The 26480-nt window shown below is 53.5% G+C and overlaps 2 protein-coding genes across 4 annotated transcripts in view; one reads left to right on the top strand and one right to left on the bottom strand.

Annotated features, from left to right (window-relative positions):
- Positions 1-26480, bottom strand: part of SLC5A10 (solute carrier family 5 (sodium/sugar cotransporter), member 10) — a 72893-nt gene that overhangs the window by 19378 nt on the left and 27035 nt on the right. For all 3 annotated transcript variants that reach the window (XM_006875521.1, XM_006875522.1, XM_006875523.1), the window contains one exon: positions 23582-23717. In XM_006875521.1, coding sequence (XP_006875583.1) covers positions 23582-23717 — 136 coding nt within the window. The remainder of the gene's footprint in view (positions 1-23581; positions 23718-26480) is intronic.
- On the top strand, positions 240-26327 carry FAM83G (family with sequence similarity 83, member G). Its single transcript, XM_006875520.1, has 5 exons — positions 240-761; positions 15158-15325; positions 20995-21119; positions 21709-22960; positions 25956-26327. Exons 1-5 carry the CDS (start codon positions 240-242, stop codon positions 26325-26327), a joined length of 2439 nt encoding a protein of 812 aa, XP_006875582.1.

Consider the following 26480-nt stretch of genomic DNA (forward strand, 5'->3'; position numbering starts at 1 on the left):
CCCCGCCCCGTCCCGTCCCGTCCCGGACTCCTTCCGCCCTGGGCCCCGCCCGGCCACACGCCCTCTGCCCTGCTCGGCTCACCGGTTCTTCCTACGCAGGCTCCATGGACGGAGTCGCAGAAGCGGCTAGGCTCCGCAGCGTGCCGTACTCCCAGGCAAGTGCCCGGAACTAGGATCCCACCCACCGGGCTTTCCCTTACCCTGCTCACCCCTCGCAGAAGCGCCGGGCAGGTGCCACCATGGCCTTCTCCCAGGTACAATGTCTGGACGACAGCCACGTGAACTGGCGCTCCAGCGAGTCCAAGCCCGAATTCTTCTACAGCGAGGAGCAGCGACTGGCGCTGGAGGCGCTTGCAGCGCGCGGCCCCGAAGCCTTCCACGAAGTACTGAAGCGGGAAAACATCCGCGACTTCCTCTCGGAGTTGGAGCTCCAGCGCATCCTGGAGACCATCGAGGTGTACGACCCTGGATCCGAGGACCCACGGGACGTGGGCGGGCTCCGGGGACCCGAGGACGCTGGCGGTGAGGGCGAGGGCACCAGCGGAGCCGACGGTGCTGCCCCCACCGAGACCGAGCTGCTTCCCTCACTGGAATACTGGCCCCAGAAGTCGGACCGCTCCATCCCCCAGCTGGACTTGGGCTGGCCGGACACCATTGCCTACCGCGGTGTGACACGGGCCAGCGTCTACATGCAACCCCCCATCGACGGGCAGACCCACATAAAGGAGGTTGTGCGCAAGATGATCAGCCAGGCCCAGAAGGTGAGCGAGCGCTGGACCAGCCGTCTAGCCCCCAGACTCTCCATCCCTGCCTCAGCACACGTTCGTTCAGAGCCCAACACTGGCCCCCAAAACTGTGCCTGAGGCCCCCAGGGGCTTCGTGGAGAAAGGTTCCTCTCTGCTTTTATGGGCTCCTCAGTTTTTTTGCAGAGAGAGAGGGTGCTTGAAGGTGCTGCAGTTGTGTGGACTCTTCCATCTCCGTTGGGATGGCTGGGATTCGCCCCCTGAGAAACAGGAGTCTCACACACCTGAGATCTCTAGTATTGCTTCTGTTGTTGCTTCTGTTAGTGGGGGGGTTGTTGTTGTTCAGTGAAGTTGAGTTAGTGCTGACTCCTAGTGACCCTGTATAGGATTTCTAAAGAGTGGATTTGCATCACTGACATTCAGTTAGCAGTCCAGTGTTACAGCGCCATACCCAGACTTCAGGAGTAGTCATGGAGATTGAGAAGAGGGCTGAGTCCATCTGAGGCTGGCCTAGAGGTCCAAGTTTAAATTTGGTCCTTCCTTGGCGGCACTGGGTGACTGAGAGCCAGTTGCTCACCATCGCTGAGCTTTTCCGTGAACTGAGCAACAACAGGGTCTTTGCAGGGAGGGATGCAGGGTGCAAGTGGTCCTCAGCAATGGAAGTGGTGGGAGTGCAACCAGATATTTTCCACCTGGGTTGAGTTTCATCTCTGAGCGCTAACTCAATGAAGGACAGTCTGGACCCCTACTTCAAGACCCATGCTAGACTGTGAGGGATATGCCACAATGCCCTGAATGTGGGGGGCCACCCTGACACTAACAACCTGACACACATTCTGTGACAGGCTGCTCACCACTTTCAGGGACAGCCAGACTGAGTGCCTCTTTTGCAGAGCTGTGTCTTTCCGCGGTGTCATGTTTTCAAAATTCATCTGTGTTTAAAAGGATTGAAGCCTTGCTACAGAGTGGTGATTGATTAGCAATTGTCTGTCCTGGCCTGGGGGTCTGTGGGCTAGGTATTCCCAGCAGAATCTTACCATTCTCTATCACTTCACCACCAGGGGGAAAACAGGCCCAGAAAGATACAGCCACTTGCTGCATGGCCCACCCTTGCTGACTAACAGGGCCTGGGAGAGCTCTTGGGTAGAGAAACCACAAGTGGGTCAGGAACTGACAAGGTGGCCACAGCTGAAGTTTCTGGAAAGGCCAAGTCCCTGTCCCAAAAGGCACCAGATGAGTTAGATTGCCCAGATTAGGGAGCCTGGGTCTCAGCCTGCCTCTCTCCCAACTTACTGGCCAACTCCAGGCAACTTTGGGGCATCATTATTCTGGTCTGTAAAATGGAGGTGATGAAGACAAAAGCTGTGTCTTTGAGATGTTGTGAAGATGTAGTCAGGTGACGAGAAAGAGGAGGAGAAGGAGGAAGAAAGGACTTTCATCGTTTTCAGGTTGCATAACCTTCCCCACACCTGCTGCCACGGGGTAGGAAGGCACTGCTAATGTTGGGATTTGGTGAGGGATGGCTCTGGCTTGAGGTAGGAGGACCCAGTCCCCTGGGAAGACATGGTGGGATCCCATCATCTAGCCTCCACCCCAGTTTTTAAAATGGGGAAACTGAGGCCCTCACAGGGGGCCAGGCCTTACCCTCCACAGTCCTCCTCCCTAGCAGCAGCAGAAAGGAGGCAGACAGTAGTTTGGCATGGGAACAGTGGAAGAGGAAGGGTCTACTCCCCTAGATGGAAAGACAGAAGGCCTGGCCTAATGATGGAGCCAGCTAGGTGTGCCTGGAGCCAGCCAGACTGCATCCTGGTAGCCATCCCCTGCTGCCTCCTCCCACACCTCTGGTCAGAGCTGAGGCCTAGCTGCCTCGTGCAGCCCCTTGGGACCCCCCTAACCTAATTTACATCCCACAAAAGCCCCACAAGGTTATCAGTGTCATCTGCCTAAGTTACATAACCAGGAGAAGTAGATCCTGGATTTAAATGCAGGTCTGCTGAGACCCTCAGCCAGTCACTTCCCTTCCCTGATCTCTACCTCTCAGGAGGACAGGGGCTCACTATTCGAAACTGTTCCCTGCATTGGACATCATGTTGGGAAGGCCAGAAAACCTGGTAAAATCGGGATGGCTTGAAGGGGATGGAGGCCAGGCCGCTCCTCTTACAAATGAGGGAATTAAGGCACCGGGGAATGTGTTCAAGAGCGCTGGCCTGTTAGTGAGTCAGGCCCTCATACCTACCCCAGGACCTATGGAGGCCTATGGCTGCCATTGTGTGTGAGTGGGAGGCTCTAATAACACTAGCTGCTGTTTACTGAGTGCTCGAGACTTTATAATCTCAGGAGGCATTATCTGCCCCATTTTCAGAGGTAAAAACTGAGGCCCAACTGGTTAGTCCTTGCCCAAAGGGCACCCAGCTCATTCCTGGGTGGAGGGGCAGGAGCCAGCCTGTGCTGCCCCCAGACTCTGGGTCTGGTCTCGACTACCCAGCGTCTGGCAGGATCCAGCAGTAGGCAGGGCTGGGGAGGGTCATCTGGTCCAGGCTGCCTACAGTCAAGCCAGCTGCCCTCTCTGGCTGCTTCCTGGGCTGCAGGGTCAGACCAAGACCCTGACGAATGATGACAAGGTGCTTTGCCTGCCTCCCTGCTGGCTGGGAGCTTACCTCTTCTTCTTCATCACCTCTCATTCCACTTCCTCATCCCTCCTCAAGTTCCCATTACCAGTGCAGTGAGAACATCTCCCCTGTGCCCTACAATGGGGGATCCACTGTGTAGGCCCCTGTCCTGGAGTGTTGGGCTAACTGCCAGCTCCTCACCCTGCCCTGTGTCAGTAAGACAGGAAGACCCTGGGGCAGGGAAGTGACACAGCACCTCTCAGCCACGCCAATTCAGCTGCTGGGAGGGGCTGTCTTCCCATAAGGACTGACACCAGCCTAAAAGACTCCAAATAATGGACATAAGTTCAAAGATCCAAGAGTGCTGGGGTCAGCTCATTGCTTGGCCCTTACCTTGCTGTATGACCTAGAACTGTGGTCATCCGATCTGTACAATGGGTGCAGGCATTAGAGACTTTGAAGGGTCCCTTCCATGCTGACATCCAGCTGCACTGTGGCCTAGATTTATCTGAGACCAGTGTGAACCTTAAGGCCAGCAGTTCGAAACTACCAGCCGTTCCGTGGGAGAAAGATGAGGCTTTCTGCTCCCGTAAAGATTTACAGCCTCGGAAACCCTGTACAGGGTCGCTATGGGTCGGAACCGACTCGAAGGCACTTAACAACAACAACAAGGTATGGGTGGGTCCTGAGTCTGACACCAACTGGCTGTGTTGCCTTAAGCAGTCAGCTCAACATCTCTGAGCCACCAGCCAGCCATAGTGCCTCCAGCTCTCTGAGACTGAGACAGAAGGCCACTGCATGCCTGAACCAGACTCCTTGTCCAGTTAGTGCTGGATGCCTCCCCTCCCCCAGCCCCTGGGAGCTAGTGATTTATCTGGGGAAAAACCTGCTAGGGGGTTCCAGCAGCATACCAGAGGCTGGGCCTGTAACATCACGCCTGGGAGCGCTGTGCCTGGTCTCACTCCTGTAGCAGCCTCTGACAAAGAGAGAGGTGAAGCTAGGCTAAGGAGGGCCTGCCATAGCAGGAAAAGGGTAAAGCTGTCCCAGCAGGAGCTTTTCCCTCAGATACTGAGACTCTCCCCCAACATGGACCAGAACTCAGATATCATGCTACTCTGGGTGTCCTGGGCATCGACACCCAGAGGAATGTTTCTGACCCAAGGCCACATAGCCAGAAAGAGCTTTCAAACCTAAGCTCACAGGGCCATTGAGCCTTGTCTTTCCTATCAGGCCCCTGCCTTCACACACTGACACCCTGGCTGGTGGCGTGGCTGCAGGAAAATAAAAGCAGCTTAATGAGACATTTATTAAATGCCAGCTATATATGCCAGGTGCTGATCAGGCGCTTTCCCTGCATTGCTGAATCCTCATAACAACTTTATAAAGTAGCTATTGTCTCCATTGTGCTGATGAGGACATTGAGCCCTGGTGGGGCTCAGAGAGGGTGGATAACTCATCTGAGGTCAGACAGATGAAAACTGGAAGCGCCTGGAGCAGAACTCAGGTTTACAGGCCCTGGAGAAGCACCTCCGGAGCCCTGTGTTTGAATGCAGCCTCCTTGACACTTCCTGAACTCAGCCAGAAGCATCACAGTAAAAGCCTTTTCACCAGGCTCCTGTCCCCACTAGGCATCCAGACGCCAGGAGTTCTGATAGGGAGAAGTTGAGGGGGCTCTCACTCCACCCCTCCACCAACAGTCCAGGACAGCCCCCAGTAGCATGAGAGGTCCAAGAGGTGGCCCAGTCAACTGTCCCCAAGTGCAGAGCCCACAAGGGTTGTGCAGACCACAGCACAGGATGGGAGTTGCCTCAGCCTGCCCTGACAGTGCCCATCCCTAGCCCCAGGCCCTCACCAGTCTGGGTGGGAACCCTCCTCCGATAACATCATCCCATCCCAAGCTGACTCTTGCCTCCAAAGGCTTCCTACTTGATGGTGTTTGCATCTTAGTGGAGAGTTTTAGGGAGAGTGGGGTGGCCGCCCTGCCAGGGAAACATCTGCTCCTTTGCTTCTAGTGACTGGTGGAAGAGGCAGGTGAGTCATGCCCTACAGCCTGGCAGGCCATCCTGTGTGAGTCCAAATGTCTGTAGCGCTCAGGGCCTCACCAGCAGGACTGAGCTTCACTCTTGCTCATCTAGCTCTGGCTATCTGGCATTCTCAGTTTGCTTTTTTGAGATAGCTCCTCCTTCCTCAGTGTACAGGTAAGGTTAATGCCTGCCTCACAACCTTCTGATGAGGTTTAAATTCAAAAACAAAACAAAACAGGTCTCTCAAGCACTCAGCATGACATCCCACACATAGCTGGCATTCAGTGATGCCAACTCTCATCCTCTCTCTCTGCATCCTCGTCCCTTACTGGGAGCCTTTCGGGAAGTACTCTGGGTTGCCAAATGCTGAGTCCCATGTCCTGGGGAGGCACTCAAGCTGGGGATTGACTGAATGGGGTAAAGACACCATCAGGTGACCTGAGCCCTTCCCTCACTGTGTGACTTTGAGCAAATCCTTTCCAGGCTCAGTCGTCTGGGGGGTTGGAACTCTCAATTGCGTCATAGCTGTTTATGTCATGTTTACTATTTGGACAGTAAGATTAGTTGTTGTTAAGTGCCGTTGAGTTGGTTCCGACTCATAGCAACTCTGTATAGGGTTTCTGAGGAGTAGTTGGTGGATTTGAACCACTGATCTTGTGGTTAACAATCCAATGTTTATCCTACAGCACCGCACCAGGATAATGTTATTGTTAAGTGCCATTAAGTTGGTTCCAACTCATAGCGACCTTCTATAGGGTTTCTGAGGAGTGGCTGGTGGAATTGAGGTTCAACCCGATCTTGTGGTCAAGTGCTTATTCTACAGCACCACACTATGGGCCTGAGATTTCCCATTGACTGACTTCTGCGCTGTCAGGCCTGAGAGCTCAGAGAGGATTGGAGGTCCTTGGGGCAGACCAAAAGAGGGAGGGATTGATTGTGTCCTCTTGCTTCAGAGATAAGTGCAGCCCTGGTCACCAACAGCCTTTCCTCAAGCTCGGAGGCTCCTTATTTTGGCAGCTTTCCTGAATGACAGAGGAAGTCCAATATCTTTCTGGCTGTAGGTGTGATCAGTTCCTTCCTTGGCCCCAGCTGCTACAGTGTTTGATGCTTAGGAGTCATGAGCCTCCTTTAATTGGCCTTAATGAGGCTTCCGACTTAATAGTCCAGAGAGTGGGGAAGGTTTTCACAGAGCCAATTAATGTTGGAGGGGAAAGGGGCCTTGCAGGTCATTTAATCTACCTGCCAATTTTCTTGACAAGAGAAACTGAGGCTTAGAGTGGAGTAGTGACCTGCCTTAGGCCACCCAGGGAGTGAGTGGCTGTACCAGGAGGTCCAGGGGCATTACGTTCCAGGCAGTGCTGATGGTCTGGTTTCAGGATCCAGGGTGAGATCTGGGAGCAGTTGGTGGGGTCACACTCCACTAGGAATGCACATAAGGACAAGACCTCTGACACGAGCTGATAGTGACTCCTCTCTGAAATGTAGCAGCTGGTGCCAAGGAGCGAATTGATCACACCTATCCCTCCTTGGGAAAGATCATATGGACGTCAGCAAGTTGGCCTACTTCTTACTCTGGCTTGGGTCAACATTCCTTACCATGTACACAGACTCCTTCCCCACTTACACTGGGAGGGCAAGACAAGGCTGTTACATAAACTTATCCTTGTTCAGTGATAGGCTTTTAGAGGCAGTGGATGGACAAACTGGTTTGGCAGAGCCAATGGGGAGCACTGCCCAGAGATCCAGTGTCTGCTCCAAGGATACCAGGAGTCCTCTCTAACTTCCAGAGAGCCTTCACATTATTCTGTCAGTGCCACCGGAATGTGGGGAGAGGGCCATGCTGTGAACACAGGAGAACTGAGGCGCACAGCCACATCTGTCCTACCCTACTGCTGAAGGACAGGGTTATGGTGTGGGAGATGAGCTCTTCCTACCTCCATTCCATACCACAACACCCTAACAAAGGAAGAGGAGGCCTGAGCCTGAACTAGGCTGCTTCTGGCCTCCACAGGGAAGGAGCTGCAGACCCATAGGTCTCAGTTTCACCATCTATAGAAAGAGGGTAATAATTCTACTGCAGATCTGCTAGGGATTAATCCTCTCCACTCTTGTGTGTAAGAGAAAGTCTGTTTCACCTTCAATTTTGAAAGATAATTTCTTTTTTCCCCTTTCAATAATTTAAAGATGTTACTCCGTTGTCTTCTTGCATGGTTTACATGAAAAGTCTGCTGTTATCCTTGCTCCTCAATATGGAATGATCTTTTTTCCTTTGGCTACTTTTAATTACTGATTTTAATGGTGATGTGCCTTGAGGTGGTTTAATTCAAGTCTCTTCTGTTTCGAATTCATTGAATTCCTTGGACCTGTAGATTTATCATTTTTATCCAATGTGGAAATGTTTTGGCCATTATTTTTTCCAGCTGTTTTTCTACTAACCCCTCTACCATCCTTCTTAGACACCTACTACACCACTTGAAGTTCACTAATGCTCCGACCATGGTTTGTTGTTTGTTTTCCTACCTCTGTGTGTCATTTTAGCTAGTATTTATTGATATATCAAGTTCATGGTCTTTTGGTGTGGTGCTGTAGGATAAGCACTGGAATGGCAACCAAAACATCAGTAGTAAAAACCCACCAGCCATTGCCAAGATATCCTATGCAGGGTCTCTATGAGTCAGAACTGAGTCTATGGTACTTAACAAAAACAATTTGTTATTAATCCCATCCAGTGTATTTTTCAAATCAAATGTTTTCTTTTTCACCTCTTAAAGTTCAATTTGGCTCTTTTTTAAAAAAATTATCTTCCATGTCTCTAACTTTTGGAATATATGAAATACACATAAAATGTTTTCACATCCTTGTCTACCCATTCTAAAATCTGTAAGCAGTTCTGGGTTGCTTTTGATTGATTTTCTCATGTGAGTCATATTTTCCTATTTCTTGTTGTGCCTGGTAATTTTTTATTGGATGCCAGACATGATGAGTTTTATATTGTGCTGGAGGTTTTTTAAATTCCTATAAACAGTTGAGGTCTTTGTTCTGGGATGCAATTAAGTTATTTGAAAACAATTTAATGCTTTTGAGGCTAGCTTTTGAGCTTTATTAGGCAGGGCAGAGCAGACTTTATTCTAAGGTAAAGGTTGGCAAACTATGGACTCTAGGCCAAGTCCAGCCCACATTTGTAGAAGGAGCTCTGGTAGTGTAGTGGTTACAAATTTGGCTGTTAACTTCAAGGTCAGCAGTTTGAAACTACCAGCCATTGTACGGAATAAAGCTGAGGTTTTCTGCTCCCATAAAGATTTACAGCATCGGAAACCCTATACAGGGTTGCTGTGAGTCGGAACCAACTCCACGGCACACTACCACCACCACCTTTTGAAGATAATGTTTAATTTGAACACAAGCGTATACATTCATTTATGTATTGTCTATGGTTGCTTTCCTTTTGTGGCAGCAGAGTTGAATAGTTGCATAATAGACCATTGTTGTTGTGAAGTGCCATCGAGTTAGTTCCGATCCATAGCGACCCTGTACAGGGTTTTCAAGGAGCTGCTGGTGAGCTTGAACCACTGACCTTGCAGTTCAGATGGCTTTGCAGTCTGGCGCATTAACTCACAGTGCCCTGAAAACCTAAAATATTTACTGTTTGGCCCTTTACAGAAAAAGTTTGTGGACCTCCGTCCTAAGGCATATTTGCCCCCACTATTGAGGCAATACCTTCTGAGAACTCTACTCCATGCCCTATGTGTTAAGAAATATTTTCATTCTGGCTGATGGGAGCATGAACTACATGAGCACCCACAGACAACTGTTCCCCTGCTCCTTCCCAGGGGTCCTTTCCCCAGCCTCAGTAGCTACTCACATTCATGTTCCAGCCAGTTGTCACTGAATTCTTGAAGGGGACACTGACAATCTCTGGATTCTCTTTGTGCAGCTGTCTCCTGCAAACTCTAAACCTTGTCTCTTCAACTCAGGGAAATCACTGGACTCCACCTAGCCTCCCTCTCCCTGTGGCAGTCCAGGGAGTCTCTAGGCATGAGCGGGGGTACTAGGGCCCACCTTGGTTTGTTTTCCTGTGCCACACTGTTATCTGAAAATCAGTGTTTCATATATGTTGTCTGCTTTTCTGTTTTAAGGCAAGAGGATAAAATCAGTTTTTGTTTTTCTATCGTGACTGGTAGCATAGTGGTTACGAGTCAGGCTGCTAACCTCAAGGTCAACAGTTCGAAACTCCCAGCCATTCTGTAGGAGAAAGATGAGGCCTTCTGCTCTTGTGAAGATTTACAGCCTTGGAAACCTTATGCAGGTTCACTATGAGTCGAAAATAACTCCACATTACACCACCACCCCCCATCACATTGTGGCTGGAAGTGGAAGCTGCATCCAAGATCTTTCGATGGTCATTATCCCAACATTTAAGATGGTCAGCAGATTTCCCTGCACCATTCCAGGGAGCAGCCCTTTCATCTGGCATGGAGGGAAGTGGGAAATGGGTAGACTGGTGGTTCCTAGCCTGTCCGCCCCAGAGAATGGAATAACCTCTGAGTTAGTAGGACAGGAGGAGGGAAATTAGTATCAACTTGCATTTCCTGAGCACTTACCCTCACAGGTATTGTGTTGGAGGGGTGGGGAGTGTCTGTCTCTCCTGTCCACTTCAGGGTGGGGAAATACAGGCTTCGCCTAGCTCTGCTCTGAGCTGCCTCCAAAACTCTGTGTGGCCTGTGAGGTACCAGGCAGGTGGAACCATTACAGAGGGTTGTCCCTTGCCAGTGGTTGGTGTTACTGGTGGAGAAACTCCCACTCTGGCCCACATGTCAGGCATTAGGCCTCCGGGGGGTGGAGGTGGCATACCCCTCACCTTCCTTATTCTGATGTGTTTATGAATGCAGAGACATTATTTTCACAACCAGATGGACCAAAGCTATGACCCAGAGGAACCTGGGAGGCACCCTCTGAGTCAGGATTTGAAGGGTAGGCAGGAGTTTGTCTAAGGAGAAGGAAAGAGGGAAGGCAGCCAAGCCTGTGCGGAGACCTGGGAGATGGAGGTTGTTTTGGGGAGAGGGGGTTGATAGGGCCTCAGCTGGTGCCGAGGCTCAGCCCATCTTGATTCGGGTCCTCTGTCCCTTAGGCGAGTCGTTTCCAACTACAGAACCAAGCTGGCCCCACTCTCCTGTCCTTCCACCGAGAGCTGCTTTCTTCACCCAATCACTTTCTAAGTACACATCTGTGGTCACAGGGATGTTAGAGAACACTGGCTGTGGGCTGTGGGGCACCACAGACATGGTGTCTGCACTCCGAGAGGCAGAATGCAAGAGGGAGGTGGGGCCATGGGGACCAGGGACTTCCTCTCTGCAGCCTGTCGACTCAACTGGTCCAGACAAGCCACACTGAGCATCTGGGCATCCCTTGGTGGGACCTCCGAGCAAGGCAGGGTCACTATGCAGGGTCACTATGAGTCTGGGGTGCCATGCCCACCTTCCCATTTGACAGATGAAGAAGCCAAAGCCCAGAGAGCCAAGCCTCACCCAGAGCCTGGAGCTTTAGCTAAAACCCAGAAGTTCCAACTCTGGGTCTATCTATTCTAGGGGCTCAGACTGCCACTAGTCTGCAGAAAAAGACACCCACTCTGGCTGACCCACAGTCCCTGATCCATGTGGCCTCAGATCAGCAGCAGTTTTGACAGGACTTGAGGAATATCTGCTGGGATAGAGGCGGTGGTCACAGCATGGGCATTCACGCTGTATGGCACAGACACTGCCGCCCTGGTGACTGCTCAGATCATGGAGGTGCTTGTGGTGGGATCTTGGGCCAGTCTCTTCCCACTTGGGGCCAGTTTATGCACTGCTAATGTGGCTGCCCATAGTTTGCTCCTGACCCAAGGATATTATAGGAATCCAAATCTATCAGGAGATTGGAGTAGGCGGCAGAGGAGACCAGTGCAGCAACCAAGCCAGAGGCAGCCCTGGTCCATGGGAAGGAAGTGAGGATTTGAGGCACAGGGTCTGTGGGTTGGTGAGAGGGTGGAAGGACAAAGGAGGGGTGGAGGCCAGATCTAGAGACAGGAATACAGGAGACATAGCACATTTTTGGCTTACACATATTGCACCCCCAGAAGATGTGCAACAGGCCTTTGGGTATGAAGAGCAGGAAGAGATTGGATCTCATTGTCAATGTACCAAAGCATGGATGATATCGTTCACCAGCACTAAGTCCAGATTCTTGCCTACATCTTCCCAGCTCCTACTTGACCCTCCTCTGCCTTGCAGGCCCAGCTTCTGCCTTCTTCCCCATCTCATCAATGTAACATCAGCCCCCCATACTTCTGCTTTATGGGGCTAGGGACCAGGACCCTCCTGGTTTCTGTTGGTACATTTGAGGGGATCCTGGGCCCCCACAGTCTGCTTTCTCTATTGGAAAAGTCAGTGGGGACCCCTAAGCTCCATTCCTTGGGAGCTGGACTATGCCACCTAGGAGCTAGGGGCTGGGGACTGTCCATCCACTACTTGAGATACCCTGGGGCACAGAATCTCTGGGTTGTCTCATCCATAAACCTGCCCTGGGGCCACACCTTAGGGGCAATCAGGCAGTTGGTACAGTTACTCATGTGGACATGAGATGGGATGGCTTAGTCTTGTTTGATATGGCCTCCTGACCCAAAGTGGGCAGTAGAGGGCTCCAGAACCAGCCCCTCTCTTCCTCCAGCCCTGACTTCTGTAGGAATGTATGGGCATATGGACAGCTGAGCCCTCCTCTTGCAGTCCTGGACCTTGGAACCAATAGGCCTTAATGATGAGCCATGCCAACACCCACAGGTGGCAGATGGGAACAGGCCTGCGAAGAGCTGTCTGGCCCCAGCTGCCTTGGCTCCTGGATGGCTCCTGGACTGAGTCATCTATGCATCTGGCTGTGGGTCAGAGCCACCAACAGCTCTGCTGTGCAGGCAGGAGCTCTGGCTAGATGACTGGTACCAGCCAGACTACTGGGTCAAGAAGGATCCCTCCGTGCCTCAATGGCTCATGTGTGCAGTGGGAAGGACAAACGGTATAATGGCTGTCAGGTATGGCCTGTGGCATGAGGGCTGGGCTGTCTCGATTTGTCTTGAGCAGAAGGCCTTGTAGGGCTCCAGGTCTCTAGTTATGATCATTGATATTCTAAGCCCAACATCCCCATCTACAAAATAGCCTTAAGAGCCTCGGGAGACCTTGTGACTCTGATTGTGGACCAGGACACTGGGGGTACCTGCCCTGGAGCCTCAGCCCCCTCCACACAGCACAGATTCCTCCTACCACCACCTCCAGGCATCCAGCCCAGCACCTGGAGAGCCTCGGTCTGGCCTCAGACCCTGTAGGACTCGCTGCATGTCAGGTCTCAATGCTCTAACCCACAGCAGTGCCTGGGATTAGGACTCCCCACCTGCCAAAGGATGCCAAGGGGTGTGGCGCCAATGGCACAGTCCTGCTGAGGCACATTCCTCTAGCCTGAGCCCAGGGCAAGTCCCTATTTGCTATGGCCATCCCCTGACTCGTGGCAGGGACCTGGGAGGGACTGTGCCTCAGGAAGAAGTGTGCTGGCAGCCTCAGATGCAGCCCCTTTCTAAGACAGCATGGGAGGCGGTGTGCTTGCACAGTAGTAACTTGGCCAGGGGACCATGGAATGGTGAGATCCCAGGGGAAGAAGTCTTTGCCCCACCAGCTCAGGGTCTCATCACCCTGACGATCTGAGGCTATTGTGACCCACCCCCATACCCAATTCTGATATTGTGTGTGGAATTGTGGGTTCTGTTGGCCTCATCTCTCTTCTCCTCCACACCTATCCAAGCAGTCTCTGACCTTTGCCCTCTGCTCCTTCTCATGACCACTGCCTGATTTGGGCAGCCCTTTAGAGATGCAGACATCTAGTGCTTATAAGGACAAAAGAATAAGTGGCCCCAGCCAGTCGGTGGACCAGCATGCTTGATCCTGAGACACAAAATGCCAGTGCCCCTGGCTTGCTTTATAACTGCAGGCAAACCTTACAACCTTGCTGAGCCTCAACTTACCCAGCTTCAAATTGGGAGCCCAGCACCGCAGTGCCTCAGGAGACTGCTAGAGCACCCTGTGCATTGTCACTAAGTGCTGCTGCAATGGAGCTCAGCCCTTTCTGCCTCAGTGGGGTCTGGGTATGCCGATGCTACTGGGGGGAGTCATCCCCAATGCAACGCTGGGCCAATGGAAAGCCAGGTGTCCGACTCAGGGTCAACATTGAGTGAGGGTGAGGCAGGCAAGAGTCGAAGCTGTGGTGTGCCTTCAGGGTGGCCTGGTGAGCTTCCACGGGGTGTGCAAACATGTCTCCACTGCCTCCTTGACACCCCGTCTGTAGACTGTGGTGGGGGCCCCCACAGCCCAGGGCAGGTAGGTTCTAGTCCAGCCATGTGACCTATAGCACATCACTGGCCTCAGGTTCTCGGACTCTGGCCAAGTCCAGGGCAAGCATGGTGGGGCAACTCAGAAGTCAGCCAACATCCAGGGTTAGCAGCATGGGCAGCCGTGACCAGGCAAAGGCCCCAGACTGATACGCCCCGTCTGCTGCCAGTAGGGCAGGAAGGTGGTGGTTGTTGCTACTTATCATCATGTTGGTGCTGACTCATGACTACCTCACGTAAAGCAGAGGGAAGCGCTGCCCAGTCCCAAGTCATTTCAGCCAGACCTTCCAACTTAGAGGACTCATCTTCCATCATCACGTCAGACTGTGATCTGTTGTGATCCATAGGTTTTGCTTGGCTACTTTTCAAGTACAGATCACCAGAACTTTCTTCCTAGTCTGAAAACTCCTGAAACCTGTGCACCAGGGTAACTCTACTGGTATTTGAAATACCTGTGGCCTAGCCTCCAGTGTCACAGGGACATGCATGCCAGTCACTACAGTGTGACAGACAGGTGATGAGGGCAGGCAGCAGAGGGGAGGCTTGAGAGACAAGAGGCCTGGTGGGCACTCAGCCCCTCCTGGCCCCTTACAGACCTCCCCAATGGGCACAACGTTGTCCAGGCACCTCCTAACTCACAGCCCTCTCCTCTCCCTGTACCCTACCCCTGTACACTAGCTCCCTGCCCTCACCTCAGGCTGTGCTGACGCACCTTAACCTCTGGGCCCCATCTTGAGTCTGGACCAGGAGATAGAGCTCACTTGTGACAAGGTGACAAATATTATCAGATGACAGGAAGGACATGTACTCATTTGGGATCTGTCCAAACAGACAGGAGGGAGGCCAAAATCCATACTAGGGATGCAGGGGAGCTGCTTGCCTTTCTCAGGGAGTTGGCATCCCCGTTCCTCCTTCTTGTCATCTCAGTAACCCAGCATAGCCAGGAGCAGAGCAGTGATACGGCCTGCTTACACCTCTTGCTTCACCTTCAGAACCTGCCTGGGGGAACCTTAACAGCAATAGACTCAAGAACCATCTAGGTCAGGCTTCTCCTAGATCCAGACTCCCTCCCTACACTTTCTCACTCTTCCCTCTGTGTTCTCACCTCAGATTAGCTGAGCTTTGTTTTCTGTAGTTTTAGATTACAGAAACAACAGGTGCATTGAATATTTCTTCCCTTTGCCCTCTGCCACCCCCAGAGAGCCTCTGTCGATCCTCAGTGTGGACTCTAACCTTGAATGCCAGAGCCAAAGCAGGCCCCTGTTCTGAGCAGACAGCCTCCCTGCTGCTCCCTGTCCTGAGGCTGTCAGGAGCAGGCTGGGAGAGTGGTGAGGCCCACTGCCAGCCACCTAATAGACCCTGGCATCCTTCCTGCTCTAGGTCATCGCTGTGGTCATGGACATGTTCACCGATGTGGACATCTTTAAGGACCTACTGGACGCTGGCTTCAAGAGGAAGGTGGCCGTGTACATTATCGTGGATGAGAGCAGTGTCAAGTACTTTCTGCACATGTGTGAGCGAGCCTGCATGCACCTGGGGCACCTCAAGGTGAGTTGGGCCATTTGGCTAGTCAGCAAACACTCTGCATGGAGCCCTGTTCAATGATCCCAGCAGTCACAGCCCGCTCCAACAGTCAGAAGTGTGGGCAGTGCTGTCCAAGTGCCAGCCATGTGCTGTGTTGTATGTGATTCCACATTGGCTCTCTGGATTTGCTTGCACACCTCCTTTAGCAGTGTGCTCACCCATCTTCAGGCAGCTCTGACTTGGGTGAAGCTCAAAATGGTATTAGGATGTAGTTTAGAGGTTGTGCCCACAATGGGGTCAGAGAAGGCTTCCATGATGGTACCAAGTTGAAGTGGGTTCAAAGAATAAGAGCAGAGGAGAAGGGACCTCTGGGTGTCCAGTGGGAGCCAAAGCCAGGAGCGGGTGAGAGCAGGCTGATGCCTGTGGGGTAGGAATGAGCAGACTGGACCCCTATCACTGCCTGCCTTGGTAACTTTGAGCATCATTCTCTCTCCTCTCTGGGTTCCAGGAGATGTGTCTCCTCCCAGGCCAGACAAAGGCCAATGAATAGGTATTGCCACCTTCTTCCACTCAGATACCTTGACACTAATTGTCTTGGTTAGGGACAGGGCAGTCCTCCTCCAACCTGGCTACGGTTCGGCACCAACTATATGCAGAAGGTCTTCCTATAGAGTATACATCAGCATGCACAATGACAGTAAATCCTTTTGTACTGCTCTCATTTTCAGCAGTTTACACAGTGAACTTATCTAGTCCTTGAAACACCCACGGGGCTAGGGCAGCTGTTCGTCCTTGACAGGTGAAGCAGTGAAGATACTCCCAGAGAATCACTGAAGGAACCAGCAGGGCCTCTGGCTCAGCCCTGTGGTCTGAACATTGGAATTTCAAAGGGTTCAGGCCCAGGACCTAGGGGGAGGAACAATGCCAGGCTGGCTAATAAGGGGCCAGGCTCCCACAATTTTCTTTGGTTGGTATTTGCCAAGTTGCCCCCACCTGCACCCAGATGAGCCCTTTCATGTTGGGCCTGAACTCCCTGGGCAGGTCTGTGGCTGTCAGGATGCTTCATGTGGTCTCCTGGGTACGCTGACCCCAAGCCCCACACGCTGCCCTGCCCGTCTTCATTGTAATGAGCACCATGTGTGACGCTCCTGTGGCTGACAGCTCACTAGGGTGTCCAGCACACAGGACACATATTCTCAGACATGGCATTCAGGTCTCATCCTGTGGGAGAGTGCCAGAGACCTCCATCCACCCTGCACAGTCCTCCCCCAGGCTTCCTCACACTGTGCACAGCCTCAGGCCCACCCAGACACAGTTCACAAGCCCTAACACCGAGGTCCCAATTCTTGCCTTGGTGGGAGTGGCAGGAATCTGCAGGCCTTTAGCAGAACCGCCCTGGCTGCTCCTCTCCCTGTAATTGTCTAGGCACCCAGGAAATGGGAGGTGGGCTGGAAGTGAAGTGGACTGAGTTCTGCCCTGGCTACCTTCTGCTCTTGCCTGAAATGCCTCAGTCAGAAGGGACCTTGAGGCTGTCCCAGTGTGGTTCCTGCAAGGACAGATGAGGAAACTGAGGCCCCAGGGGCAAGAAGCTGACTAGCATGATGCCTTCAAGGGATGCTTGAAGACAAAATTAAAGGAGAGGATGGTTGTAAAACTTTCTGCGAGCTCAGTGGAGTTACACAGCTGCTGGCAAGACCAGTAAAATATAGACCTGGGCAGGGGAAAAGGGGCTTAGGTACAAGGTCTCCAGACCCTTCAGTTGGACACTAAGCTGCTGTCACCCTGGAGCCGGGGAGGGATACACACAGGGGGCCTGCCCACCAACCACCCACCTGCTCTCAGGATGATGACACAGTGACCAGGGAAGTAGCCAAGTGGGAAGGTTAGCCACCTTCATGGGAAAGTGTGGCCCCGGCTTCCTCATTCTCGCCTGTTAAGTCTGTTGCTCTGCAACTCTGGGTGGTGGCCAGTGGCTCCTGTGGGCCCAGCCCAGTCAGGTGTTGTCTTACCCTGGGCCTGCCTCTCTTCCCTCAGGCCAGCTGGGCCCAGGCCTGTCTCAGGAGCACTTCCTCATGGTAATCCCAAGGCTGCCCCTGCCCCTGCCCAGCTTTGTACCTACAAGTCCTGGCTCCTGTAGGCCCAGGTGCACAGCTACACAGGATGGGTGGGCCTCTTGAGGTCAGCCACCTGCCCCAGCCCAGACACCACGTGACCTCTCTGGGATATGGAAGAGGACAGTAAGCTGCTTTAGAGAGGAAAGAAGGCCATGTTTAATGGCCACTCAGGAATGGCTGCCCTGCCTGCCTTTCTCTGGCTAGGGGTCAAGGTCCGTCCCTGAGCTCCTAAGGGCGCACTGCACTCTAGCCAGGGACCACCCTTACCCCTGCCTCCAGGCAACCGCCAGTCTGCACCCCAGCCTCCTTCATCTCACCCCAGCACATTCTGAAAACCACTACCTATTGCCAGCACTGCTCTGGCTTCCTGGTATCCAAGTGAGATGGACCATGTGCACCAGCAGCCCGGCCTGGGGATGAAGCATGCACCTTCAGACAAGAGACACAGAAGTGCTTCCAGTCTACAAATAAGGGAGCAGGCTTTGAGAGCAATGTGCAGGGGGAGGACCCCGACTTCCCACCCACTCACTCGCTATATGTCAGTGGGTCAGGTCCACACTAGGGGTGACTCCAAGTTCTGAGGGCGCCACATAGTCCTTCAGGCTTGTAGCTCAGCATTGACTAGGAACTGTCAGAATCTTGGCTGGCCTGAAAAATGAGTCAACTTCGTGCAGCTAAACTGGAAAAACCAGAAACAGCCACTTGGTACAGGCCAGACTCACTTCTGATGAACAAGGCAGCCCCACTGGACAGTGAAGGAGGCTCCTAGGGAGGGTGCTTGGGTCCATACATCACGACTAGCTCAGCCCCTCCTGGTGCCCAGGGTACCCTGCCTTCTCTGGTCCTTTCCTATGTCTGCTTTCGACTCTGGTCAGGCAGTGGTTGGCCAGCCAGGGCTATCTGCTGCCCCTTAGGAACATGTGGCTATGTCGAGAGACAGTTTGTGGTATCCCAGCTAGGGAGGTGCTGTTGGCATCTACTGGCCAGAGACCAGAGTGCTGCTTACCATCTGACAGTACACAGGACAGCCCCCACCAGCAAAAAAAAACAAAACCAACACAAATGCCAGTTCTGCCTGGCGTGAACAGCCCTGGAGTAGGATAGAGTCTGTCAAGGTCCATCCTAAAGCAGCCACATGTCCCCATAACAGCAAAGGGCCTCACAACAGCCCGGGGAGGTGGGCACTGCCCCCCACCCCCTCCACTTTTCCCAAGGAATCAAAGACGGACAGGGCTCAGAGCATCAGGGGTTCACCTCCCAGATCAGGACTCCATCCCCTGCTTACCCCTCACCTGGCCTGACCTCAAGACAGAGGGAAAGGGGCCCTGAGAGCTGACCTCAGCCTCCTTGGTGGGCCCATGCCATCCTCACTGTGGCTGCCTCCTGTGCCAGCCTTCATCTGTGCAGTCATAACCTAGCATCTGTGCTGCCTGTGTTGAGCCCTGGCAACTTCCTAGCCCCCTTCTGTAGTCTTCACTCTGTCCCTAGGTGCTTTTTGCAGACAAAAACAAGTGATCACCCCATTTAATCCTGAGCACAAAAGTGTCCTCTAGCCAAGCCCTGCCTCTCCTGCAGGGTTCTGGGCTTCAAGCCTGAGTGCTGGTGGGCTTGGCCTAGGGTTGAATCTGGCTCACATCACTGGTGTAAGCACAGGGGTCTGGAGGCCTGCCGTGGGCAAAGGAGGCAGGGAACTGGGGTCTCTGCCTGCAGCCATTTCCTGTCCCCCTACCAACTTGCCTCTAGTGTCTCCCAGGGACACCTGCCACCTCTTTTCACAGAAAAGAAAACAGGCCCCGAGGGTCTAAGGACATGCCCTGGATCCCCTCATGTGCCATTGTAATGTCCCACCACTGCCTTCTTCACATCTTGCCAGGTACCCTGGGAGCTCCATGTCCACTCACCAAGCCCAGGCTCAGGGAACAGTACTTTATGTGAGTCAGGCCTCACCCAGGAACAAGCAGGAGCCAGGTATTGTCCCACCACAAGTTCTACCCCCAGGGTCAGATGGGCCTTGGAGTTCAAGGCCAGCTCCCCAGTGTGCAGAGGGAGAAACCCAGGCCCAGAGAGGACCTTGCTGAGAGTCACATGAAAGTTCAGGCCCAAGCTAGGGGCTTGGGGGCCCATACCCTCAGGGAGGCTGAGTCTTCAAGGTGTGAGTTCCAAGCCTTTCCTTGGAACAAGGTTTAGGGTCATGGGGCAGGCACAGGTGACAGCAGCAGAGCTTCATGCCACCTTCTTGTCCCCGAGAATGCTCTATGTTCGGTGCAAAGTCACAAGCACTAATTGTCCTGGGCCCTGGCCAGCTTCCTGCTGAGCTGGCCCTGTGCAGACAAGCCGTCTGCCCGTCCACAGGGGAGAACCACCCGCCTGCCCAGGAGCTGAGGCATATCTCACTCCTGGGCTGGGCCAACAACAGGTTCATTATGTCTGCTCTCTCAGCGAGGTCCTAGCATGGCAGCTAGTGCATGTCACTGGGGGCCTCAGTTACTGCCACCCCACACACAAGCAAAAACATAGAGCCACCAGGGGCATCAGGCTGGAAGTGGTTCTTCCAGCCCACCACTTAGCCTCATTCCCATACAGGGCTTTCTGTGGATCCTGGGGGCCCAACGTAGTTGGTGAGGGGCAGTAACAGCCTGTCCAAATGCCCCTATGAGACAGTGAGGGTCTCATCATGATGGCGTGTATAAGGCCTGACAGGATCTATAAAGGCATTCCTGCCCCGTGGGGTCCACAGGGCAGAGTCACTTGTGTGAAAAATGGAAATTCCAGAGGATATGGGGAATCATTTCTGTTGAGGGTGACGTTGAACATCTGGAAACAATCAGTAGTGATAGTTGCGTAAAATAAAGCCCAAGCAAATCCACTGCTGTCCAGTCAATTCCAACTCCCAGCGACACTAGAGGGAATAGTAGAACTGCCCCCATAGGGTTTCGTTACAGAAGCAGACTGCCACATCTTCTCCCACAGAGTGGCCGCTGGGTTTGGACTGCTGACCTTTTGGTTAGCAGTTGGCATTTTGACAACTGTGCCACCAGGGCTCTCTCTCTTTGGTTACACCTCACTTAGTCATAATTACAGGCTGGCTTTGCGGGAAAATGGGGGTTTTTCCAGGAACCCTGCCTCAGTGAGCAGAACTCAGCAAGAAGGGTTAGACGGGATGCCAGAAAGAACAGGGGACACCTGGGCAGCTAGGAAGCCTGCCTCTCCCCCTTGCGCCACCCCTACACCACTGTCAGCATGAGCCTTCTAGAATGTGCCCATTGCTCTCCTGCTTAAGATGCCAAGGTAGCCCCCATCTGCCCTCACCCAGCACCATTTCTCAAACTGACCTGAACTCAGGACACTTGCTTGTGTGTGTGCTTTGGGCGCCATTCTGAGGAAAACACCTCAGGACAAAACCTCACCAGCACCATTCCTAGCTGGCCTCCTCTCCAGCCTCAGGGCCCACTATCTCCTGCCTGGTCCAGGGTCCCCAGATGCCCAGACCCTCCTGTGGAAACACTCTGTGCTCTGGGCAGGGCTTTGAAGCCACAATGGTGCAGTTCTGTGTCCATGTCTCTTCTTCTCCCCACGCAGAACCTCAGAGTCCGGAGCAGTGGGGGAACAGAGTTCTTCACCCGGTCAGCAACGAAGTTCAAAGGAGCACTAGCCCAGAAGTTCATGTTTGTGGATGGAGACCGTGCTGTGTGTGGCTCTTACAGGTGACTTCCAGCTCTGAGACTTAGGCAGAACTTCCGCATGCACCTTAGGTCCCTAGCTGATTTCTGTCCTACTCCTGACTATTATACCAAACTGCTAAGATGTGAGCAAGACTGCCCAGGAGGAGGAAGATTCTGTCTATGCCAGACGTGTCACCCAGAGGTGGAGTGGGCCAGGGCAGGCAGCCTCCTCCTGTCCTTGGGAAGTAGAGTCAGAGCAATGAAGTCACATACAGCATCAGACTGTCCTGAAAAGCTGCCTTGGGCCAGTGGGGTGGGAACCTTGTGTTGTAGAGGAGATTCAGGGACTGGGTGGTGTGACACCAGGTGTTGAACCATGCCAGGTGTTGATGCTACCCAGGGTCCCTCCACACTGCCAAGGAGGAGGTAGAAGCTGGGCCCAGACAGTCACAGAGATGACAGTGAGTAATGAAATGGGCCCCCTGTTCCTTCTCACTTCCCTTAAATGAGCCCGGTACCCCATAGGCATAGTGTGTAAGACAGGTAACGGAACGGGTCCAGCACAGTGGGCATGGAGCTCTGGGAGGAGGCCAACTTGGTGTGCTGACCTGCACTGCGCTCTGTGTTGTAGCTTCACATGGTCAGCTGCCCGGACAGACCGGAACGTGATCTCAGTGCTATCTGGCCAGGTGGTAGAGATGTTCGACCGACAGTTCCAGGAGTTGTACCTCACATCACACAGTGTCAGCCTCAAGAGTGTTCCCATGGAAAAGGAGCCCGAGCCCGAGCCCATCATGCTGCCCTCCGTGGTCCCCCTGGTGCCTGCAGGCACTGTGGCCAAGAAACTTGTCAATCCCAAGTATGCACTAGTCAAGGCCAAGAGTGCCGATGAGCTCGCCAAGACCTGCACCGAGAAACCAGAGAACAAGAGGCCCCCAGGACTGCGGGGCCCAGCACTGGTGGAGCGGTCCAGTGACTTCCCGGAGCCTCCCCTGCCCATACACCCAGGGCTACTGAACCTGGAGCGTGCCAACATGTTTGAGTACCTGCCAACATGGGTGGAACCAGACCCCGAGCCAGGCAGTGACATTCTGGGCTACATCAACATCATTGACCCCAATATCTGGAACCCACAGCCCAGTCAGATGAACCGCATCAAGATCCGTGACACATCCCAAGCCAGTGCCCAACATCAGCTATGGAAGCAAAGCCAGGGCTGCAGCCCCACCCCAGTGCCTGGCCTGGACCTCCCAGATGGGCCCCCTGCCACCAATGGCCTCCCCCAAGGGGACTCTGAACCAAGGCCCCCTGTGCCCAAGCCTCGGACAGTCCCTGTGGCAGACCTACTTGCCCAGGATGGTGGTGGTATTGATTGGGCACTAGAGACCCCAGACAAGGAGACCCCCCAGAATGGAACCGACAGTGGGCTGCCCCAGGCAATGGGCCTGGGCCATACCCCACTTCAGCGTCAACTGTCCATGGCCCAGAATGACTCCAACAGCCTGAGGGCAGGGGTTCCCAATGGGCTGGATGGCGAAGAGGAGGAAGATGATGATGACTACGTGACCCTTAGTGACCAAGACAGCCTCTCGGGAAGCTCCAGCCATGGCCCTGGCCCTCGGAGACCCTCAGTGGCTTCATCTAGGTCAGATGAGTATTTTGAAGTTAGGGAGCGATTGACCCCTCTCCGGAGGCGCCACTCAGAGCAGGTGGCCAATGGGGCAGCCCCACCCCCCCGTCGACAGCTGAGTACCCCCCATGTGAGCCGAGGGACCTTAGGTGGGCCCGTGGGGAGATCTGCATGGGCCCGGAGTCGAGCAAGAGAAGAGACCGATGCCTCGAGGAGAATGCAAACCCAGGCAGCCCCAAACAAGGAGACCCAGGTAGGTTGGAGTCCCTGTACACAGGTGGCATCACAGGCCCCCTTAAGCAATGCAGTCCTCAAATACAGGAGGGATCATGGCTCTCCTTGATTGGCTATCCTCTAGGCATAGGGTCTCCACCTCAAACCCCTGTCCTGTGACAGATGGGGACTGATGGACAGAGCCACATACAGGGAATGCTCAGCACCAAATTTCCAAGGCCTCCTGAGCTGGTACCACGAACCAGAAGGAAATCTATCTTTAACCTAAGGTTTCAGATACCTGGCGTCTCAGGGTCTTAACACAGCCCTGCAGGCAGGTGTAGGGCCCCAAGTTTGCATACAAGGCAGTGGTGGCGGTGGCGGCACAGAATCACTAGTTTTCACCTTTGAGGTCACACAGCAGTATGTGGTCAAACAGGACCCCGCCCAGTGTGTCTGCATTGCACACCACATTGTCTCCTTGTCAACCCCTTTGATTGTAGCTCCGGAGAATTACTCTCCTCTCTGCTGCCCCTCAGCTAGGAAATGGCTCGTATCTAGCATTTACCTCCTCTCCTGATGATTCTGCCCAATAAGGACACAGATCCCAGCACTCTAGCACTCTCCAAGCAGCCTGAGCAGCCACTAGGTGCTGTCCTACCTGGGTAGAGTGCACGGCTGATCATACCAGGCATGATCATCAGGCCCATGGGAAGCATCTTCAGGTAGCTTGCAAGGATGGAGCCAGCCTTTGCATGATTCAGATCCCGGGCAGACAGTGACCGTTGCACAATGACCTGGAAGGTCCGACACCAGAAGGGATGCCGGTGTCAGGACTTCATCCCAGAAGACTTCAGGGAATGGTGTGGGACACAAGACTCCCATTCTGTCTTGGCCCCAAACCTGTCCAAGACAGCCGATGGAATCCTTCCCTCCTCACCCATTAGCTGAGCGTCATTGATCTGTCCAATGTGGGCAGGATGGTATCCCCTGGGCCCTTATGAGAGTGGCTAGCTTTTCATATACATGCCAGGAATAAACCTTGGCATCTGTGGTTTTGGAGAGTTTATACATCAGTTATTGTTGTTAAGTGTAGTCATGTTGGTTCAACTCATAGCAACCCTGTATAGAGTTTCTGAGGAGCAGCTGCTGGATTTGAACTGCAGACCTCATGCTCAGAGTCCAATGCTCATCCTACAGCACCACACCAGGATTCTACACATCAGTGGTGGTGTTGGTGGTTGTATGCTGTCAAGTCAGTTCCAACTCATAGCAACCCCTTGTAGGGTTTCCAAGGGTGTAAACTTTTATAGGAGCAGAAAGCCTCATCTTTCTCCCACAGAATGGCTGGTGGATTGAAACTACTGACAGTGCAGTTTGCAGTACAACATGTAATCCAGTAGCCACTGTAGTATAAGAATAATACATGCTGGCTGAGGGGACCAGCTCCCTGTGAACCCTGGGAAACTCCTAAGTAGACCTCAGTTTCCAGATCTGCAAAATGGGAGGGGTGTGGTTTGGACTGATGACATCTAAATCCTCCCAACTCTGATATGATTCTGCTTTTTAAAAGGTGTTTCTGGGTAGTGCAAACAGCTAATGTTCTTCACTGCTATCTGAAAGGTTGGAAATTCAAGTCCACCCAAAGGCACCTCAGAAGAAAGGCCTGGCAACCTTAAAAAAATCAGCCTACATGCTGGGGGCTTCTGGATCAGGATCCACCCATCCTATAGGCAGAGAAGGGGCTGCCAGTCCAAATGTGTGCAGAGAAGGGACCAGGCTGTATGCAGTAAGAGGCAAGGAGGCCCTGGCTCAAAGTTCCCCTTGCCTCTTCTGGCTGTGTGACCTGAGCAAGCCCTTCCCCAGCCTGGCCTTCCTTCCTGATACAGTGTGTAGATAGATGGGCCAACAGACAGTCGCCCCACTGGATGATACATGGCAGGGCCAGGGAACCGGCCCTGAAAAATGGGTGTGATTTTAGTAGACAGAGGCAGTAGAGGGCAAGGAGTGTGTGAGGTATTGGGAGCAGTGGGCACCTCTGGGCCAGGGTAGGAGCCTCAGGTGGGGAGTGGCCAAGCAAGGGCCCTATGCCTGTCAAGGAGTCCTGCCCTGCTGGGTTCACGTCTGCCACCCTGAGTCCTCAGGGAGCCTGACCCTCTAGCCCTTAGGCTGGGATTTGTGCTGATTCATTCAAGCTTCATGGGAAAATCACTGGAATGATGTTACACCCACAGACGCCTGTGCCCTGTCAGGCCCTTGCTGAGTGGGGAAGAAGTGAGAGGTGAAGGGCACAAGGTCTAGCTTGGGCACCCCAGATGCCCTTCTAGGTGGTGCTTGGCCCACTCAGGGAGGTAGTTGGACATCCTCAATAGGTCCCACATTCCCTGGGACCCCATTCATGAGACACAGCCATTGTGGGATCCAGAGTAGGACTCTTTGAGGGGAAGCCAAGGCCCAATCTCTCAGAGTTTCTGAAGTCTCTCGACTATGGTCATATCCCACAGTCCGGATGCAGAGACGGTCCCAGGAAACATAACTGAGCACCTGCTGCTTGGGAGGGGGAAAGTTGTGGGGGCCTTGGGAAACCTTCTACGCTGGCCAGGTGCTGTGCCTTGCGCTAGGCTGACCCCCAGCTCTCCCTCTCTGGGCTTCAGAGCCCAGCTTTCTTTGCCGCTGGTGAGGCCTTCTGAGAAGCCTCACATGAGCAACCATTACTGACCCCTTTTGGCCTGGCTGCCTCATACTCTGAGACCCCACTGTGGAAGCAGGGGCCCTATTGTCTGCTTGACACCCACAGGGAGTAGGGGTGGTCTCAGCAAGCCTGCCTGTTCCCCAGCAGAAGGGGAAACAGAAACAGAGGCCCCTTCCTATAGGCCTGCTAGTCTGCTGCCTGGCAAGGCCTCCTATCTGAGTGTCCCTGGAGCTGCAGCCTCCAGAGATGGGTGGGTAAATGGACTAGCTTTTGTCTGCGCTACTTAGCCTAAATTTTCCTGCCTCCAGCTTTCACTTTTCTCTCTCTCCCCACTCTCTCCCAGGGCCAGCAGTTCCACCGTTATGGGGTACCTGCCTCCAGGACCAGGCATAAGGATGGCTTCCTACAGCCACTGAGAACCCCAAGGTCCCAGCAATACCATCCTGCAGCTGACAATGCCCAGAGCTCCCCCAGAAAGGCAGGCCCCCACCAATGGCAAGCCAAGGGAGATGCAATACCCCTTACCCTGCCAGATGCTGGGAGCCCAACCCTGGCCAATAGCAGGGCCACCGAGGAGCATCCAAGTCCTTTTGGAATCCCATACTCCAAATTGTCCCAGTCTAAGCATCTCAAGGCCAGGACAGGCGGTGGCCAGTGGGCCTCATCTGACTCCAAACGGAGGACCCAGGCCCACAGAGACCACACGGACCCCTAGCTGCCTCCCCCAGCCAGACCCATGCCTCCCACAGCCTTGTTCTCTGCTTGGACTTGGGGTGACAGAGTGTTTGTAGAGCCGTGCCACATTGATGACTACAGGGGCTTGTGAATGGTCACAAGGACCCAGCTGCAAGTGTGGGTGGTTGACATG

This window comes from Chrysochloris asiatica, unplaced genomic scaffold, assembly GCF_000296735.1.
Source record: "Chrysochloris asiatica unplaced genomic scaffold, ChrAsi1.0 scaffold00331, whole genome shotgun sequence".
Classification (NCBI taxonomy): Eukaryota; Metazoa; Chordata; class Mammalia; order Afrosoricida; family Chrysochloridae; genus Chrysochloris; species Chrysochloris asiatica.